The 21,207-nt window shown below is 37.9% G+C and overlaps 3 protein-coding genes and 1 long non-coding RNA gene across 8 annotated transcripts in view; 2 read left to right on the top strand and 2 right to left on the bottom strand.

The window, feature by feature from the left end:
- The window catches only part of PHTF2 (putative homeodomain transcription factor 2), a 119,760-nt gene extending 117,020 nt beyond the window's left edge, over window positions 1-2,740 (bottom strand). For 2 of the 4 annotated variants that reach the window (XM_047694657.1, XM_047694659.1), the window contains exon 1: window positions 2,552-2,738. The gene's annotated coding sequence lies outside the window, so the exon portion shown is untranslated. Of the gene's footprint in view, window positions 1-2,551 lie in introns of all 4 variants that reach the window. The other 2 variants (XM_047694660.1, XM_047694661.1) reach the window with 2 other exon arrangements.
- A 222-nt stretch (window positions 2,741-2,962) lies between these two features.
- TMEM60 (transmembrane protein 60) lies at window positions 2,963-7,289 on the top strand. The gene is made up of 2 exons (XM_047694663.1): window positions 2,963-3,279; window positions 6,594-7,289. The coding sequence occupies exon 2, from the start codon at window positions 6,644-6,646 to the stop codon at window positions 7,043-7,045; it is 402 nt and encodes a 133-aa protein (XP_047550619.1). The 5' UTR covers window positions 2,963-3,279; window positions 6,594-6,643; the 3' UTR covers window positions 7,046-7,289.
- Window positions 7,290-17,880: 10,591 nt separating this feature from the next.
- The window catches only part of RSBN1L (round spermatid basic protein 1 like), a 65,698-nt gene continuing 62,371 nt past the window's right edge, over window positions 17,881-21,207 (bottom strand). For both annotated transcript variants that reach the window (XM_047694653.1, XM_047694654.1), the window contains exons 6-8: window positions 20,236-20,403; window positions 18,892-19,000; window positions 17,881-18,811 (exon numbers count right to left, since the gene is read on the bottom strand). In XM_047694653.1, the coding sequence (XP_047550609.1) occupies window positions 18,176-18,811; window positions 18,892-19,000; window positions 20,236-20,403 (913 nt within the window). In that variant the 3' untranslated portion in view covers window positions 17,881-18,175. The remainder of the gene's footprint in view (window positions 18,812-18,891; window positions 19,001-20,235; window positions 20,404-21,207) is intronic.
- LOC125080693 (uncharacterized) overlaps window positions 20,254-21,207 on the top strand; it is a 46,918-nt gene continuing 45,964 nt past the window's right edge. The window contains exon 1 of the long non-coding RNA XR_007121457.1: window positions 20,254-20,368. This is a non-coding gene — a long non-coding RNA (uncharacterized LOC125080693). The remainder of the gene's footprint in view (window positions 20,369-21,207) is intronic.

Raw genomic sequence — 21,207 nt, 5'->3', positions numbered from 1 at the left:
TGGTGGGAAGCCTGTTTCTCCCTCTCCCACTGCCCCTGCTTGTGTTCCTCTCTTGCTGTCTCTGTCAAATGAATAAATAAAATCTTAAAAAAAAAAAAAATCAGACTCTATGGCACTCTCTTATCGTATATATTGTATTGTATTATCTTACAAGGATTTTTTTTTATTGTATTGTATTATCATTATTTATTTCTCTCCCCCACTAAAGGCAGGAAAGGGGACTCCATCCTTATATCCCCAGCAATACTCAACAGTGCCTACATACAGTGACTCAAAGTGTTACCCAATATGTACAATACTCTTCTTCAGTTTATGATTTTGCAGCATTATTTTCCACTGATTATTCTCCTTGTACTAGGTATCTAAGAAGCCACGGTGGTGGTAAAGCATATTGGCTTGGAATTTAGGCTTTGTAACATTGCCTGGATGTGAATCCCACCTCCACCAACTTATTAGCTGAGAAATCTTGAACAAATGAGTTAACCAAAGTTGTGGTTAACTCATCTATAAAATAGAACAGTAATCATAGTACATACCTCATAGCATGATAAAGATTAAACAAGATAGTATGGAACCAATCCAACTATTTTTCGATCCTCATTTTTCCTACACGCCACCCTAAATTTTCTTTGGCTTAGTCTAGTGTAGACTTTTTAATTACAAATTCCTTGAACTTCTGTATTATATGGGCTAGCAAAAACGTTCGTTGGTTTAAAAATTGTTCAGGCCAAAAAAAGTAAAATAAAATAAAACTGCTCAGGCCAGGATGCCCAGCTGGCTTAGTCAGCAGAGCATGTGATTTTTGATCTCAAAGTTGTGAGTTCCAGCTTCACAGTGGATGTGGAGCTAACTTAAACAAATAAATAAATAAATATTAAAAAAAATAACAAAACAAATAAAAATTGCTCAGACCACCTACTTCATTTTTAGGACAAACTGTCCACTGCCAGTTTGGACTAAAAAAAAAAAAACCTTTACTCTGGGAAGTTTGACTATACAAGAGTGCCCCCACTGTACATTATACTTTTTCTCTTACTACATTTTCATGCCCTCTCAGAAAGTGGTAAAAATTACAAAACACACTTCCTACCTTACTAACACCTAACTTAATACTATCTGATCCACTAACCTGTGTGGGAGGCAGGCTATTTCCCCAGCAATAAATTTCCATGGAATCACCTGTGTCTGGTCTCAGGCATGGCTCATTCTCTCCAGACCTCTAGATTGCTTTCCTCTGGAATTTGTGGAGGCTGAACCACTACAACTGAGAGCGGACACCAATTTTCTTCTCTTCAACTTAACAATGTTTACTCCAAGAAGTTAGGATTTCAAATTGTTATGCCATTTTACAGCTCTTTAGGCTAAAGTGCATAGTTCCCAAATTCTCAGAATGCCCTCCCTTTCAACTTTAAAAATGCTAAAAAACGCTAAAAAAAAATCCAGGTGGGGAGGAAACAAATTTCTTAAAAAAAAAAAAAAATGTTATCTAAAAACAAGAGCAAATACTATGGCTATACCCAAAGTCTTAGAGGGGAAAAAAAAAAATCCTAAAATATCTAGTTGGCTCAAGCTAACCAAAAACTATAAAATCAAGCACACAATTAACAAAGTAACCTCAAAGTAATCAGGATATACCATAAACAAAGACAGTAAGTATACATTACAATATATTTAATAATTTACATATTTAAAAACTACTTGGTATATAAAGCAGTTTTTGTTTTTTTAGTTGGTTTTTTTTTTTTTTTTGGTCAGGCTAAAAATAGTGATGATGATGGGTCAGTGACAGAATGGTCTCCAGAGTTATAGAAGGAGGTGTTGAGTTTAAAAGTCATGACTCGAAGGAACAATACCAAAATACTGGCTGTCAACATCAGGCAGATAAAAATAAGAAAAGGTAAAGCAAGCTGATGGACTGCAGTATTGTTTCCAGAGGGGAAATAGCCCTCAGGGCCCAAAGAGGATTTCAGCACCCGCTCCGCAGTCAGTGCTGGAATCAGTGAACTAAACTGTTGCCTGCCCAGAGGGTGCAGGGCAGAGACCCTCCCTCCAGCCAGCGTCCAGCGTGCGCACAGTCGCCCCCTCCGCCCGAGCCCGCTCCTCCGGCCGCTAGCTGACCTCTCCTGCTCGCCCGGGCTCGGCCACCCGATGCCCCCGCACGCCCTCCAAGACCCGGCGCGCCCCCAGCACAGAGCCAGGGGAAGGAAGCCAAGGAGAGGGGCCGCGAGAGGGGGCGGAGGGGCGGGAGGCGGCGCTGGGCTTCGGCCCGTCACCATCCAGGCTCGAGGACGGCACGGACTCGGGAGGCGGGAGGCTGAGCCTCTGCCACCGGTCAAATGATGGGAAGGGACCGCGGTTGACCCCGGCGCGCAGGTGCCCGCGGCTGCCGAGGAAGTCACTGGCGGCAGAGGGCAAAGCGTTGGCCCCGGAGCCCCCACCTCCATCCCGCCCGCCGCTTCCCTCCCTCGTCCGGCTCCATCCCCAGGATTCTGTCAGAACCCAACGACCTCCACACGGCCCGCCCAAGCGCGGAGGTGATGCCGGCTCTTACCGTAGGAGCGGGCGCCGCGCCGCTAGGAGGCGGCTGGGGTGCGCGCGGGAGACTCCGAGGCGAGCGCCGCCGCCGCTGCGGGAGCCGGAGGAGTCACAACGAGGCTGCCGGCGGGAGCGCTGCCTCCGGAGCTGTCGCCCCACCCCCTCTCCCGCAGGATTTTGCGCCGGAGCCTGCAGTCTCCGCGCGCTGGAGGGGAGGGCGAGAAAAGAGGCGGGGCCCCCTCGGGGGCGGAGCCGAGCGCTGGTTGGTCTGATTGGCGTCTGTGGGCCCAACGGGACCACGGGTACTCCAGGCTGTGCTTAGACTGACTTTCCTCTTAGCCCGTAGCAGTAGAGAGGCGGGCCTAGTGGCTTCTTTTATAGCCGCCTTTTTGACAAACCCGAACGTAAGAAAAGGTCGGTTGGTTCGCACTGGTGGCCAAATGGTCCAATTACCTCAGGGAAAAGGGCCTCTGAAACCAGATTGGCATCCTCTCTACCTATAGGTAGAGAGGGTAGACCCGGAGGCGGTGAGAACCTGCCCCGGATGTGGGCGTGGCCTGAGGTAGAACACAGAGCCTCCACCGCGGTTGTTTGGAGAGGCGGAACTGAGATCTTTTTCTTGATTATCATGTGACGGGTTCTGGATTTAATGGAGGAGAAAGCTTGGAAAAGGCCAAGGATCCAAACTGGCGAGTTTTCTGATCTTCGCGTCCCTCCCCGCTCTCCGGCCAGCGGCGCTGCCAGGTGAGTCCCGGGGTCCAGTGGGCCGGCATTCTCCCGAGGTGCATTTGCCCACCCGGTGCCCCGGCGCTGGCTTCCCGACCTCAGGGGGTTTGTCGCTGCCTCCCAGCTCCTTACACTCCCCGCCAAACGTACAGACACCTGGTTGGCACCAGGCTTGTGCGTGCGTTTTGGATCGTGTGCAAGAAACCGCGTTCAGCTCCCAAAGTATACTGGGCCCATCGCGTATCCGAATTAGGGCGGACAGTAGGTCTTTGAAGACTAAGGGCGAGGATCGTTTATGAACGTCCTGAAGTTCTAGGAATAAGTAGGCCCAAAAATCATGTTAAGTTGTAAGCAGAGCGCTGTTCCGCTGAAGGGAGGTTTAGTTCGACAAGGCCGTTAGGAGCCTTTCGAAAACGACTCATTTAGAGGAATTTTGTTGTGGGCTCATAAGCAAAACTGTCTTCGGGATAGGGTGAGTTCATTTGGAAGAGTGCTGGCAGTTGCGAGGGAAGGAAATGGGGGTGGTGTAGACCGCACCGTGGGCAAATTAATGAGTGCACACACAACTGCTAGATGCTGGAACTGTGGGCAGAGCCCTTTCGATTTCCATTTTGGGACAGTGCAGAAGATTTTGACAATGGATGAGGAAGCATATGAACTAATACTTAACTATCTTCCTGGTACCAGAAGTAATCAACTCGAATAGGACTTTAGTAGAGCAAATTTTTGTTTTGGAGTATGCAGCCCGTTCTCTTGAGAAAGAAGACTAGTACGATTACTTCAATTAGTGCAGATTTATGAACAAATAAAAATTGGCGTTGTAGCTCAGCATCCAGAATTCTTCAAGCGTCACTTAAATATCAGCATAGTGCTTCCCACTTGAGAGCATTTTAGTAGAAGTGCTTACAGAACTTTGTGGCATTCCACATTATAAAACCTGAAGCCACAAAACTGTGTGCTCTTTGTATCATCCCTCCCTCTCCAGTCCTAAAGTACCTATGTTGAGTGTAGCAGCTGTTTTTATGACCAGTTGTTACTCAGCGCTGTATGCAAAAATTTGAACCCTGACTCATCCAATGGCTGATAGAAAGTTGTGTTTAAACAAGTGTATTACCATAAACTTTTTAAAGGTTCACAAAAACGGCCAGATAGATTGGAGATCAGGTTTGAGCAAACTTGATTTACAGTATAAACCCATTTGTAGTTAATAATCAGTTCACATCCCTCACACTTCTTCTCCCAAATTCAGCCCCGTATCCCACTGTAGCAGCCCTTGGTCAGGAAAGGAGACCTGGAGAAAAAAGCCTTCCTGGGAGCAAAAGCATCTGCTTTTCATACTGCAGTATGAAGCCTCCAATCTGCCAGCTAAGAAAACAGGTGCTAGCAGATGGGTATCCTGGGAAAAGGGGAGTTAGGAGATCAGTTAGTCACCATTACAGTAAAACAGATACACAGTCTTGCTCCATGATAGCCCACTATTTAAAGTAGTGGAGGTGTAGCAAAGAATATCAAAATTAGTTTAGTTTTGTTTTGTTTTAAGATTATTTGAGAGAGAAAGAGAGAACAAGTTGGGGAGGGGTAAAGGGGGACGGAGAAGCAGAGCTCCTCCTGAGTGGGGAGCCTGATGTGGGGTTTGACCCGAGATCATGAACAGACACCTAACCAACTAAGCCACCCAGGTGCCCCTCAAAGTTAGTTTTAAAATATAATTAATTAAACATGCTAGTCTTGGGCATTTTATTCACCTAGCCAGTTCCTTCACTTTTTCCTTATTTCTCTGCATTTTTACTCCTACCCTTCATCTTTTGCTACCCTACCTTCTGTTTTTCTCTTTCCATCAAGTGTCCTCTCTCTATCACTCTTTGTGGCTTATTTCCCTCCATTCTAATCATAGGTTCTTCCTTTACTGAAAAATTTCTTCCTGACCCTTTCTCAATCTCATTATGTGTCTTTTATCTTCTCCAAGTGTTTCAGAGGAATAAAGTATTGTCATCTGTTTACATTTTGTTATCTTCTGTTAACTCCACACCCAGCTGCTGCAGTTTGGCTTCTGATTTCCATCTACTTACCCGATTTCCATCTACTTACCCGTCTCCCAAATGGTCCCAAAGTTGATACAAAAAGCTTGAACAAGTATAGAATCTACTGTCAACCTGTATGTGAAGGCTAAATAAATGCTTATACCTAAGTATTATAGATTAATGTGTCCCAATCAAAATTCCAAGTTTTTAAGAATTAGTGATTTTAGCAGTGGAAAAAAAAAGGGCAAAACATTCTGGAAAAGAAATCTATGAGTAGTAGGTACTACTAGTCCTTTCAGATATTAGAGTATATCCTAGAACGTATCTAACCATAGTCATATAGTACTAATGAAAAACAGAAATATAGGTCAGTAAGACAGATCTATAGACAGATACAGATATAAGGAATATAAGAAATAACTTCTGGTTGCTTGGCTGGCTCAGTTGATAGAGCATGCAACTATTGATCTCAGAGGCCTAAATTCAAGCCCTACATTCTTTAAAAAAGAGAGAGAACGAGAGAAAGAGCCTAAATTCTTGAGTAATATAGCATCTAGTAATAACAAAATGTCAAAAGTTTAAGTGGTCTTGATTACTGGATAGCAACTAGCAAAAAAATCAGGATCTATACCACAAACCAAAAAATATATAATGAGTAGTATTAAAAAGAAAAATTCAGACTAATAGGTATTTATAAGAATTGCAGTGAGAAAGTTTAATTTAAAAAGACCCACAGACTAAACTATGTGAAAATCCAGTATTATCAACGTATTCTGTATTATTTAGCCCAATGATATCCTCACAACCTAACTTCTGTTTACTATCTGAATTGTTACCCTATTAAAACTCTCCTCCCTTGACCTGATAACCACTTCCTCCTTTTTCGCTACTTTGATTTTGGATGCTTTTTCTTAGTACATCTCAAAATTGAATGAAAATTTATAGACGTACAGATGTACAAAAAGAATTTAAGAATATCCCTGAGGTACAGGAATGAAGTCATGAGTACTTGGACTTGAGTGACCGCAATATAAAGGAATAGACTGTTCTTGAGACATTTTGAATAGAGCTTATGCCCAGTTGATATACTGAAAGTTTTACTGTATTTTGTCATTGGCTAAGGAATTATGAATGTAATGTTGTCAAAGGTGGCTACAAATTTTACAGGGTTTGAAAGGAAGAAGAATAGCATGTTTTCAAAATTAGGAAATCTGTGAGTGGGGAAGAGCCAGCTTTGTTCAACAGGAATGGAAGTGATTTTTTTTTTTTTTCCGGTATCAAAACAATCCTGACTTTTTTTCCTTCTCTTAGGGTATATTTTCCTTTTTTCGACTCTGCAACAGCCTCTTTAAACTGTTTAAATGAGAATGTCCTTGGCTCAGAGAGTACTACTCACCTGGCTTTTCACATTACTCTTCTTGATCATGTTGGTGTTGAAACTGGATGAGAAGGCACCTTGGAACTGGTTCCTCATATTTATTCCAGTCTGGATATTTGATACTATCCTTCTTGTCATGCTGATTGTGAAAATGGCTGGGCGATGTAAGTCTGGCTTTGACCCTCGACATGGATCGCACAATATTAAAAAAAAAGCCTGGTACCTCATTGCAATGTTACTTAAATTAGCCTTCTGCCTTGCACTCTGTGCTAAACTGGAACAGTTTACTACCATGAATCTGTCCTATGTCTTCATTCCTTTATGGGCCTTACTGGCTGGGGCTTTGATAGAACTTGGATATAACGTCTTTTTTGTGAGAGACTGACTTCTAAGGACATCATTTCATTTTACTGCTGTTCAACAAGCTATCATTAAAGTGTTCTGAATCCTTGCAAGCTTGAAGAATACCAGAGAACTGAGAAAAATAACCAAATGTAGTTTTATACTGCTTCCATAAAATAGTCTTTGTGAATCATGGACTTCTAGTCAATCCAAAGCTTAATTATTCAGTATTTCAGTTATTAATATCCTTATTATCCCTATATAAATAAAGTTTGTTTTTGACCTTATTTTTCTACTTGACTCTTAAATAATCTGTTGAATGTATGTGGTCAATTTGTAAAGTACATAAATATGAAGTCTTTACATTATTTGGGTAGAAGTTTAATATAGCCCCATTACGACCAAAGTAAATGGTCATTTGTGCTTGTAAATTACAGAGGAAAAAACCTAGTTACTGAAATAGTTGTGCCACTTCGTGTTTATATTCAGAAGGAGTCTGGGAGTTTGCCAGATTTCTATCTAAGCTAACTTCATTGCTACTTCTTCCTTCTGTTTATGGCCCATGAATTAGAGGTGGCAATATTAAAACAGAGCAGAGGCTTGCCTATTCCTAAAGTTAGAGGGAACTCTCATCCTGGTTGAATCAGGACAGTTCCTCTTTATGCCTGTTGTCCTGGGCCTCAGGAAGTTAGTGCCCCTTTCACTCTTAAAAGTGTCCTGGCTTGAGAATTTATGGATGATCCTACCAAAGCACTCAACCCATTCCAGTGAAACATAGGTGACATTACTTATAAGAATTCCAAACAGTCTTACATGCATTATAACTCTAAAGCAGGTGATTGTTCTCGCCCTATACAGCACTCACTTTTAGCTCTGGGAAGAACCCAAAGTAGTAGTTTGTTTTAAAAATATCTAACACACATGATAGTGATTCCTGGCTGCTAATACATGAGAGGATTGCTTTGAATATAGCATTTTGGTCTAGTTCTCTTTTGTAAAGAAGAAAACATGACAAAAAAAGTTTAAGCTACACACCACAAATTAATATAGCTGAACTCCTTGTTTGAAACTACAGAGCTAAACTAAATAAATAAAAATTGATCAGTTACAAGCATTTTTCTGTCTTATAATTGGTATATATCCCTCTTTTGAGCATCTAAAAATAGGATGGAAAAGGACAGTTAATATGGGGAACATAATGTTCCAGGCTTGATTAGATATTCCTAATTCAACTGAGAGATCCAAACAATTTGGTCTCTCTGATGATAGATTCAAAGTAGAAGGTGGCTTTCATCTCTATGAGAAACCAGATAGGAAGATTCTGAAATTCAGCAAAAGCTGTATTTATGCAGTATTAACTAAGTTTGATCTCTCACAGGGAAAAGGAAAAGGACAGCACCACATGTAATTAGCTGGGTCAGGAGTCGGCAAAATTTTTCTCTAAATGTTTATCTAGTAAATACGTTAAGCTTTGTGGGCTATATTGTTTCTATCTCAACAGCTCAAATCACTTCTCTGATGAAAAAGCAGCCATAAACCATGTGCTATGTTCAAATAAAACTTTATGGACAATGAAACTTAAATTTTGTAAAATTTCCATATATCACAAAGTAGTATTCTTTTGACCTTTGTTCCAGTTACTTAAAACTATAAAAACTATTCTTGCCTTACAGCCATACAAAAAACACCCCTAAGCTAGGCCATAAAACATAAAATTTCCTAAGCTAGGAAATTCTGTATGAGATTTCTAAGAGAAAAAGTGGGAGAAGTCTCCAAGGAAATAAGAGAGATACTGGGTAAGAATTATATCTAAAAGGTGACATAGTAACTAACCTGTTGACCCATGAGGCTCAATTAATTGTAGTAGTATCTGAGAGGTTCCCAGAAAGTAGAACTTTTTCTTACTTACTATATACTGACAGACCAAATAAACAAAGCAGCATAAGTTATTGATGTTTGCCTCCTTGATTCTGGCACCAATTCAAATGTGTGTTTTATCCCCATACCACCAAGGAATTCTTTCAGTTCTGACACTACTTGGAAATAGGATCTGATCCTACAGCTTAAGGGTTCAATCCCAGAAGACGCCTCCTCCCTCCAAACTTGAGATACCACTTACAAATCCAGCTATAGATCGGATGTTCCCATGACTCCCAATTAATTTGCTAGAGCAGCTCACAAAACTCAAAGAAACATTTTACTTACTAGATTACCAGTTTATTATAAAAGAGTATTGTAACTCAGAACAGCAAGATGAAAGAAATAGTAAGGCAAGGTATGGGGAAGGGGCCAGCAGCTTCCATGCTCACGGGACATACCACTCTTGCCCCATCTCTTTGTGTTTACCATCCCAGAAGCTCTCTGAACCCTGTCCTTTTAGGATTTTATGGAGGCTTGATTCCATAGCATATTAATTAAATCACTGGCTGTTGGTGACTGCACTCAAATCTCTAGTTCCTCTCCTCTGAGAGATAAGGAAGGAGGAAAGTTCCAACCCTTTAATCACGTGGTTGTTTCTCCCCGATTACCGGCCTCTATCCTTAGGTTGCCTAGGAGTTTTCCAAGTCACCATGTTAACATAAGTTCAAAAGACACCTTTATCGCACTACTAGGGAATTCTAAGGGTGTTAAATTCCTGTGCCTGGAATAGGGATAAAGACCAGATACATATTTCTTATAAATCACAGTCTCATAGCCTTAGTGGTTGGAATACATTTAAAACATTAATTAAAGGGGATGAAATTATGACCACAGATAGAAAAGCAAAACAGAATAATATATAAACAATATTGCAGAAAAATACCTTCACATTTGTCTTTAGTTCTAGGGTATTTCCTTTCTAATACAAAGATTTAACTTAAACATGGAAAGTTCCTTAGGAAGCCAGTATTTTCCAGGTCAGCATGCACAAGACATAACTTAATCTGGTTTGGAGCAAAAGATTTATCAAAAATTCTGAGTAAGGGATGCCTGGGTGGTTCAATTGGTTAAGCATCTGCCTTCAGCTCAGGTCATGATCCTGGGGTTGTGGGATCTAGTCCTGCATTGGGCTTCTTGCTCAACAGGGAGTCTGCTTCTTCCTCTGCCTGCAGCTCCCCCTGCTTGTGCGCTTGCACGCACTCTCTGACAAATAATAAATTTAAAAATCTTTAAAAATTTTTAAAAATAATTCTGAGTAAAAGCAACTTGTGAACAAAATAACTTTTTTAAGACTTGAAAATATGAAAAGTAGAAAATATTCAAAGAATTCCAACTTGTTCAGCAATATTTCATGAACACAGAGGCTGGGTATGGTGGTACCATCAATCCACCACATGAAACATTAACATGAATCCACCGAGAGAGCTTTCAAGTACCAAGAAATTTTGTTACACACAGCTTTGAGAAGTAAAGGCCCATCTGTGGGCTAAAGTTTACTGTGATTTTAAGAGTTATTAACCTTACAAATTAGGTCATCTGCTTTCCACTCTGATTTTTTATAGTGCAGCAAGTAAGAGAAACTGATGGTGACTAATGAACAGAAATGATGGCCAAAAAGGAAACCACAGAACAATTTTCATATAGTAATATATGTAATATGCAGGCATATTACTATGTACCTGTGTCATCAAGAATAGTTCTCTTTACTGAGAGAAAATTAATCTGAGTCCTTTTAGCATTATATCAAGAAACAAGCCACGAACTACAAAAGGAGTTTCCTTTAATCTTTTTTTTTTTTTTTCAAGATTTTATTTATTTGAAAGAGGTCACAAGCAGGCAGAGAGGCAGGCAGAGGTGGGGCGGTAAGCAGGCTCCCCGCTGAGCAGAGAGCCTGATACAGGGCTCTATCCCATCCTGGGATCAGGACCTGAGTCGAAGGCAGAGGCTTTAACCCACCGAGCCATCCAGGCGCCCCGGAGTTTCCTTTAATCTTGATTGGTCATGTTTGTGCAGTAAACGTCAGCTGTCCTCAAAGTGTTGGGGTTCTTATAATTCATGACATAGATAGTGAAGGTATATGGGAATTACAGTGTTAGAACCAGGATAAAACAAACAAGGAAAAAACCCTCATTATAATGATGGAAAAACTAAAGTCCAGATAAATGAAATGAAATCAGTCTGTGGTCACTGACGAATGGTAAAGTTTTAACTCCAAATGCTACTTCCAAAATAACGTTTGCTATTGAAGAATAAAAATATATAATGCATCCATGGAAGATATATCCCAGTTATCAAATGCCAGATAAGGTAACCCTGGGCTAAAAGCTTTTATGAGAGGGATCTACTTTACACTTTAATATTTTACTCTCACTTTGCTTGTCCTATGTTCAAATTGCCATACTATAATCATACTGGTAACTTACACCACAAAGTAAATTTATTACCACTATCTATATACTACAAACCCAAATCTGTAATCAGGAAAGGTAGTCCGTAACAAGACATGATTTTGAATTGCTGGCCCTGGGCAAAACAGTGAACTAGGAAGAAGTATGTTTTGGAAATCTGCCTACCTCCTCATGACCCCTTGATAAATTTCTTCCTCTTCCCAGATGCCTATCCTTTGCCCAAAATTAGAGAGAGGAATACAGAGAAAAGGTAATTACTGAGAAATGCATAAAATGATTAGACTGACCCAGAACATAGCTCTTCTGACTATTCTTTTTACTATGTTAGTTCCAGGATCAGAAGCTAACATTTGTAGTGTCTACAATGTATAAACCAGTGGACTAAGCACTGGGCATATTCTGTCATTTTAATTTTCACCGCCAATTAGCAGAATAGGTACTCCCTCCTCCCCCTTTTTAAAGATGTGAAATAAAAGCTAAGTGATTTCTCCACATTACACAAGTGTATTCCCCTTTCATTAGCCATAGCTCTACGACTCCTCAGCACAGTATCATAAAAGTGAAGTGGCTTTACAAGTCTGTGAAAATGTGCCACCTTTGTATCCTTGTCCCACTCCTGCAACGACATGGATATGGACTTAAAAAAATAGTGCGCATGTTATCATCTTCAGTATTTTCATTTTTTGAATATTTGTATCAATAGGGAGACTTTATCTTGCCAAGTTAAGACTTAGCAAGCTAAAACTCTGCTTCAGACTTTAAGACATTAAAGTGCTTCTTATATATTTCCCTTTTTAATCACTTTAGGTCTAGTTTAAATTTATCCTCAATTGGTAACGAGTGTGTTGAGTTTTACAGGTTTAACAATCTTTACAATACTTTCTCCACATTGCCCAGTGGGCCTAGATGTTTAACAGGTAGCTTCTTAATTCTTCTTACTCATAAGACTGAAGTACAAAATAGAAACTCGGTCTCTCTATAGCGCCTGCTGATCTAATTTTCTCCACGTTTCTATTGCAACTCTATAATTACATTATGAATTAAAGTCACAGACAGGTTTTATATCATAGAAACGTATGTAATTATTTTTCCCATCCCCAGTGAAGTTAAGGTACAACTTTTGTTCCTTCAAATATTTATTGAATACCAAGTGTATATATTAGGTGTCAAGGATACAAAGGGATTAAAAAAAAAAACTTGTAACTTCTAGTTCATGGTTTAAGTACAGCCCAACATGTACTTAACTAACATGTACATTAAATGATGTGAACAAAGGGACACAGGAAGCAGGGCAAAGAAATGGTTCTATACCAGCTTTGGGGTAAAGGGACAGCTATAAGGGATGAACTCCGTAAAAGACACACATAAGAGATGATATTTAACTAGAGTTTTGAAAAAAGATTCCACAGTATTGTATTCCAAGCAGAGATTTCCCCAGCAAAGGCAAAGAATTTTAAAAGTATATAAAGGAAATGGCAAGTCCTGGCACTTGGTAAAGCTGAAAATTGGGCACATTAGTGGAAGACTGTAGTGGATGAAGCTGGAAAGGAAGGGCCGTATCATGAAGGCGTTTTGGTGTGATACTGAGCATCTGGCTTCTACTCTTTCGGAAAGGAGCCACGGAATATTTCTAAGCAAAAGAGTAATAATCATATAGGTCTTAGTAAGATTAACTTGGTGGTAACAAAGAATGGATTGGAATGGGGGCAGGGGCAGAGGGCTGCAAGCAGCAGACTAAAGTTATGGGGTTATGAAGATAATTCAGGGACAAAGTGCAGAGACCTAAAGAACCTGAGACTGCTTTCAATAGTGGTGGCTAAGGCAAAAGAAGACATCTAAAGATAATGGAAAAGCAAAACAGAACAGATAGGTCATACATACAACGTTTGAGGGGGTAAAAGATTGCTAACAAGTGCCATAAGGAAACAGAAGTATTAAGAAATGAGTCCACTGAATTTGGCAGTCAAAAGGTGACCCTTGAGAGAATCACTTCAGCTGGGTGATTAAATTTGAGGATTGAGACAAAATTGTAATGAAATGAGGAAGTGAAGGCAGACAGAGATTTCCAAGAACTCTGTCACTGAGGAAGAGGTATGGAACAATAGCATAAACAAAAGCCAGACTAAAGAAAAGTTTTTGTTTCTTTCTTTCTTTTTTTTTTTTTAAAGAAGATAGACTCATGATTTTTCACATAAATGTCTGGCTCAGTTAAAAACAAAAACAAAATTTCAAAGAAGAAACTTGGGTATAGGGAGGATGTGGAACTGCCTGTCCAAATAAAACTTTTAAGCACCATATTATGCAAAATATTTGCAAATATACTGACTTGTCTCTGAATCTGTTTGTAGTCTTCAATAGTACCAAAGCAAAGAACTTTATAGGGAAGCATACAGATAAGACATTTTAAAAATACAGATGCATAAATTCTAAATTTCAAAATATGTGGAAGGATCCAGACGTATTTTAAGAGTGTAGTTCTTGGAAGGCAAATAAAAGTAGTATGTTTTAATTTTACTTTTAATTTCTAATTAACATAAATGATATTTGCCCGCATTTTCTTCTCAGCTCATTCACACTCCCTGATTAGGTCTACAGTCTTAGAGGAAAGATAATCCGAAATGCAAGATGTTATCCCCTCCTTTCCCTGATCTCCCAGTAGAGATATGACATACAACATCTATAAACTTAAAGAAGAAAAGGCATCTCTTTTAGCCTCTTGTGCTTGACATTCTAAAAAGTGATGGTTTCCAACTGCAATATGCAGTATGTTAAAGAGAGAAAAGCCAGAGCAGAGATAGAAATTTATACTTCCTCTGAGTTATCCTTTTAATTATTTTATCTGAGGTACACTGTCAGAGCCGAACATGTCAAACATAACTCTTTCATGAAATGGACAAGGCATTCTAAAACCAGTAAAATTCTGTTTTTACATATCAACGTAGTTACATCGGGTGGAAGATTAATAGTCAAGAGCTCTTCTATCACTCTGAAGACCTAAAATCCATCATGTCACTTTTTACCAGATTAAAAGTATTTTGAAAACAATGCACTTTTGTCTTCCCCTCCTGAGACAGAAATAGTCCTGTCTAGAGAGAAGGGAAGTAACTTGGCATGCCATCTCAGCACCCACACCAAACTAGTTTAACAGCCTTGCTTTAGGTAATCCTCAATATTCTAGGTTGGGATATGAGTCAACTTCTCATAATTTTTAAGAGGAAAAAGACTTTCAGGTTGAAATCACTTTCAAGGTCTTACAGTTTCAGTTGAAGACAGAAACAAGAACTTTTTTTTTTTTTTAAAGATTTTATTTATTGAACAGAGAGAGATCACAAGTAGGCAGAGAGGCAGGCAGAGAGAGAGAGGAGGAAGCAGGCTCCCACCAAGGAAAGAGCCCAATGTGGGGCTCGATTCCAGGACCCCAGGATCATGACCGGAGCCGAAGGCAGAGGCTTTAACCCTCTGAGCCACCCAGGTGCCCCAGAAACAAGAACTTTTAAAGACGAGATGAAAATAAAATGTCAAATGTAAGAAAATAATACAAAACAAAGGTAAAAAGATTACAGTTATCAATTTTAGTATTTATTGAAAGGTGGAAGACAAGGAAAATTCCTCTCAAACTCTAAAAACAAATCCTGTATCTCTGCTAAATGTAAAATGAATTTGTAGGTATTTGCTTTACATGACAATAAACTTGTCCAACAAAATAACTGAATGCAAATTTAGCAAAACAGCGCTAATCTATTATTTACAAAAATGATCTCACCCGCAAGAAGTATTTGGGGAAAAAAACCATTTCACACTCAGGAACACTAATGAAATACCTGCAAATAAAATTTGTCCTACCCTCTCTGACCCCTCCCTACCATTATAGAATGGATTGAAAATGAGTCTATATGGGAATAAACAAAGTATTTCCAATAATCTCTTCTCACGTTCACGTACACACACACACACACACACACAGTGTTGTGCCAGATCAACCTAATCTTTATTTAAGGTCAGCAGCCTTAGGGACAAGGGAGATTAATGAATATGGCTTCAGTCAAGTTTTCAACTAAATATCACAAATGCTTAATTCTTTTGCTAGCTAACCAGCTAACCTGAGAATGGAAAAGATTCTACTTCTTCGATAGCTAAAGGGTATGAACCAAAATAATTTTTTAAAAAAGCAAAAAAAAAAAAAAAAAAAAAAAAAAAAAGCAAACACTGTAGCAGACACCACTGAGGTACCTTCGTTTTTTTAAAGGTCTGTGTATCAGTTTAATAATTTACATGATGACTGTTTATATAGCATAAGATCATACAGAAACTACATCTCAAGTGCTTTATCGTTCTGGTCCAAGAAATTAGAAATATCAACAAAAAAACTTAAGTTCAGATAAAGAACTGGAATGTAGTAACTAGGAAACCATTAATATAATGCAATATTGAAATAGAAATTATCTGTGTTTAACAAAGGTAATCAGCAAGTTCTTAGATTGCATCTGAAGAGGATTTTAAAATTATAACCCATAAGACAAGGGATATTACCTTATTCAAGGTGACAAAGCTGTATCTTGAAATCTGAGCCCACTGATTTATATTTCATATATTTATATTGTTAAATGCATACATTTTGTCAAATGTAAAAATGCATTTTACAAAACATTGAATTTTCAGAATATGGAGAAGTTTTGAGTACTGGTTATATAAGGAACTATATACCTAAAAGCAACCACTGTGGTTGTTTTAGATATATCTTTAAAGTTTAAGGCTCAAAATATTTTGGAGGGATACCCTAAAGACATTTTATTACTGTATGATCTCGTGCATCTATGTGTATACTACTGGAAAACTAAAATATTATTAAATATATTGCCCTTCAATTTAAAAAAAAGGAAAAATTTAACCACATGCTCTCCTGTTTCTCAATACTGGTTTGTTACGAACTTTTTCCCCAAAAGGTAGATGCAAATGATAAATTTAGCTTAGAAGATTAAAGTGGTGAGGAGCAGACTAAGACGGTAACATATAAAACCAAATCTCTATTTACAATATGATTTATACCTTCCTTATCCCATGAAAATTCCTATATTGCAAATATATTGATTTCCTATAAACCATTGAGATTTCCTACAATATTTGCCTAACCCTTTTAAACTGTGGGCCAGAAATGACCTCACTGCTGCAATTGATCTTTTCTGGTGAAATGCCTCTTAAGTGGCTTCTTCCTAAGCATAAAGATAAGCAGTTTTATGGGTACCACAAATGAGGCTGGAGCAGAAACATTTTCAACAGCAACAGTAAACCAAAGACAGCACAAAGAATCTCAGTTAAAAGTCATCAACCAAAGGACGAGCCCAGAAAAATACCAAAGATAAATAAAATAAATGTCCAATGAGCAGAGTTCCTGTTATCAAAGCATACATTAAAGATATCTGTTTGCCTTTTAATTACAGAAGTGGAAGCAGTCTCAAATAGTGCTGAAGTCCATCACTGAAGAGATTTGTTTTAATCTTTAGCTAGGCACTGGGAATCCTGTTTCCTATCCTAATTTTACTTTCCAGAGCTTTTTTTTGAAAACAAAACAAAACAGTACTCTGAGTTGTTTACCTTGCCAGGGCAGGGAGCAGGATCCTTAGAAAAATGAGGTAACGCATCTTATTTTGTTAGTTATATCTCTGTATATGGCAGTTGAGTCATGGCCCTTAAGATTTTGTATTTGTCATACTTTCCTCCTGTTCTGCGAGAAAAATGTAAAGAGGATTTTAACTGCTCACAACTGAACATTCTGTAACTACAGATTTTTACTAAGCTACTATTAAATATAGTACAGGTGCTTATTAGTAAGAAAATTCTCAACTTTTTCTCATTCCAAACACTATAGAGACGATTTACATTAGGGCTACGTAATCTGACAATGTAGCTTCATGAGTTAGAAGAGTTAAATACCACTAACAGACCTTATTTCTCCCAACTTTATAAAACTGCTTCTATTACCTAAACTGCTTTCTGAATGTTGAATATAAATATTTTAAAATGTATCCCAGGGAGTGAGGCTAGGAAGATTCACATATTCATCTTATTCAGCAATTTAAGAAGTTATGCAAAATATGATATACATATCTATATATATTCCCATACATACACACATATATAAATACGCTTTCATAACTGAATCTTGGTTTTAAAAATGCTTACACAGTGTGGGGAATTTAAATATTCACTAGATTCGAATACGTACATTTGCACTCCATTACCACTCTAAATGGATACACCAGCAGAAACATAACAGACCAAAGAAATGATTTAACTGAATTGTCAGTTTGTCTTTTTGCAGACCCAACAGAAAACTATTATTATGAACCTTTATTAAGTGGCTCACATTTCCGTATAAATCACACTAAAAAGATTTTTAAAAAGCTATTTACACTACAGTGCTGACACATTAAAATGAAAAAAAAAATTGGTATAAATAAGCTCTATGGAAAAGCCTTAAATTGTCAAAAAAGAATTCTGGCTCATATTACAAAAAAAAAAAAAAAAAAAATATATATATATATATATATATATATATATATATATATATATATGTTAATGTCAGCTCTATTCTAAAATCTACAATTCCAAATCAAATGATTCTTAAAGACTCCTTTTGTTTAAACCTGTTATGTTTACAGTGCATCTGGCCCTAAGTGCTTTGATCCTTCACAGTTATGGACAGGCACTGAGGAATGTTACAAAACTACATAAACTCTATTTTGTAACAGACTTGGGAGCAAGTACTTGGCTTACTTTCAGAATTCATGAATCTTTATTACATTATTAAGTTTAAAAAAAAAGAATTTTAAATGGTATGTACAAATTTAGCACAGAATGTCATCATCTTTTCTATCTTGATTTGAATGTGCTGAACTATGTTGCCTCGTATCAACTAGACTTATGAGACTTCCAGGGCACAATTCTTCCTTTAAATCTCTGTTTTCAAATTTAGAGTCCTTGTCAATCTTAAATTCTGTAAATTGAACATGATCCAATTTTGCTTTAACATTCTTGCCATCCATATTATTTGGCGCTCTAGTCTTTTCAGGAATATAAACATTCACAGGTTCTTCCTTGATTCTTACAGATGCAATAGGTTCATGTTTAATCTGCTGTAATTCAGATTTAGAATGAAGTCTGTCTGAAAAATTAGAATCCAAGGAGGTTTTGCTTACAGCACAAACCACGTGGTCCGTGTGAGGTCCAAGAACCGATGATGTGGAATCTGGTGATGTGCCTGTTTCATGAGTAGCTGTATTCTGAGCAGTCTCCTCCTCTGAGTGATATAATTTGAGCCGAACGTGCCATGCTAAACTGCACACTGCTGAAACTGTCTTAAACTGATGAACAACATTCCTTGGAATAAAATAAATGTCATTATCATACAGCTGAATCCTGGCATAGCGGATGCCTTCCCTCCTCAGTTGATTAAGTTTTGCATCATCAACCCACTGGACGCACTAAAAAAATAAAGAGGAATACCATTAAGTCTTTTCTACAATAAAAATTAAACTGAAGACAATAACGGTTTAAGGTATACCTGGGACAGTGGAGGTTCATGTAAATCTAACTGCATTCGTTGAACTACTTCTAAGAAATCTTCAGCATGAAAACAAATTACATCTTTGGTTATTCGGGGTTGAGTAGGCCTAAAAAAGAACATGAGATAATGAAGAATCTTCCACCAACGTTTTGTTCTGTTAAGTCCTTATTAAATTTAAAGCAAAAATAGTTTGTGGCCAAAAGTACCTAGAAATAAAGTTAAAATGTAATTAGAAGATCACTGTACATAAATAAAACCATCAGTTTTGACCTAAACATAAATAAAACTAACTTCATTTATTATAGCTATGTACAACTGTATTTTTAAAATTTAAAATAATTTGAATTGGTTAATTATGTAAATCAAAAAACTAAGGGCTTTATCTTAAAGGTCAATACTTCAACAAATTAAATGATGAAGATGAAACTACTACATAAAAATTAGAGGTAAATATGGGACAAAAAGAATACTTTCTTCTTATAAAGACATATATAACTGCAGTTACATCTAAAATTCCTTGGTAACCCTTATAAATTAAGAGACATTCATTAGAACAGTGCTAATAAACTACTATCAATCTATTTGTAGGGGCTAATAGTATCTTTAAATATAATTCTAAAAAAAAAAATCCCCAAATTCTTAAATTAATTAGCAATACATAAACAATTTTTACAGAAGATGATCAAAAATGGATTCTGAAATGAAATTCCAAGCAACATAATCCCCCCCCCCCAAATCATACCAACGCAAATCATAAACAGATTTTTAAAAACCCGTGATAAAATCTAACCATTAGGGCTCCTGGGTGGTTCAGTCTTAGGCTCAGGTCATGATCCCAGAGTCCTGGGATCAAGCCCTGCATTGAGATCCCTGCTCAGCAGGTAGCCTGCTTCTCCCTCTCCTTCCCATTCATGTTGCACTCCCTCTCAAATAAATAAATAAACAAAATCTTAAAAAAAAATTTTTTTTTTTTAAACTAAGCCTTATACATTACATTAATACACAGGGAAAGAAGGGTAAGAATGATGCAGGCTTCTCATCAGGGACAATGACGATACAGTAAGCACCAGGTGAACCTTAGGTTTTCTTTAACCTTAGTTAAGACAACTGTTTTCACATCTAGTCACTTAGAAAATGAAATTATTACAGTCAAACCCAAAGAATAAAACTACTTTCTAACAACTGAAAACCTTCAGTGCAATTATATAATTAGGATATCCAAATAACAGTGAAGAATGAAACTTTCCTTATGGAGAATTACTGACAAACTTCCCAAGAAAACCTTTCATTAAAAGAGCAGTAGTTCAAAAACAAACAAAAAAAGCAGTAGTTAATATATACCACTCTCCACAGTGCACAGCCTTCAACACTCCAACAGCAGCTGTAGTCTGTCGTTCAAAACCTTGTCCTATATGATCTGCATGGGCTCTTGTCCTGTCTTCAAAGAGCATCTCACGGGGCTCACTGGTTCGAGGTAGGTACTGCAGGTTTTTTATTTCATTGGTAGTTCTGTTAAAATAAAATTACATATATATAATATAAAGTGGAGGAGGGGAGAGAAAGAGAGGCAGGCCTATATATTAAGGTTTAATTGCCTTCAAACATTTGTATTGATGTACTGAGGCTTAATTGCCATGAAGCATTTAGTAATCACATAATTCAGACAGAATGAAATTTTAAATCACCAGCTCCCAAATCAGGTTCTATCTTTAAAATTAACAAGTACAAACAAAAACAAACATATAATCCCCTCCTTTTTCTAACATACCCTTCATGGAAGTGGTAGCTAGCTGTAAGATGGATAGACAACTAAATTATAGTTGGTGTGGTTTACCCAAAAGTTCCCCTGTCCAGAATCTTTACCTGAGGTTTGTTTGGGTCTTATCTGTAGAACCATGCCCCCACTCAAGCCACATGGCTAATGTAAGATACATATCCGGGAAAAAACAGAACTTTAAAAAAAAATGTATTAATTAATATTTATAGAATACCTATTATATACCAGGTCCTATCTAGGCACTGCAGCTAGTGAAAAAGATTGTAATGAAGGTAACAGACAACTTCCCCACTTTTGTGGGAGTTCATACTCCAGTGAGAGAAAGACCAACAAGTAAATAGCAAGAAAACACCAAATAATAAGTGTTTCCACAAAGGACAACCAACCATCTGCCACTGGCACTCTCTTCTATTGCTCACCTAGATATGCACACAGAAGCTGCTACTTAGCCTCATTCAATGCAAAAACCCTCTCTAATTTAGCTACAGAAGGGGAAAATGTTGAGAATTTATTTGACTAGGAGTCATCATCTTATT

The sequence above is a fragment of the Lutra lutra genome, chromosome 11 (assembly GCF_902655055.1).
Source record: "Lutra lutra chromosome 11, mLutLut1.2, whole genome shotgun sequence".
Lineage (NCBI taxonomy): Eukaryota > Metazoa > Chordata > Mammalia > Carnivora > Mustelidae > Lutra > Lutra lutra.
The sequence above is the reverse complement of the archived record's forward strand: the minus strand, read 5'-3'. Positions and strand labels throughout refer to the sequence as shown.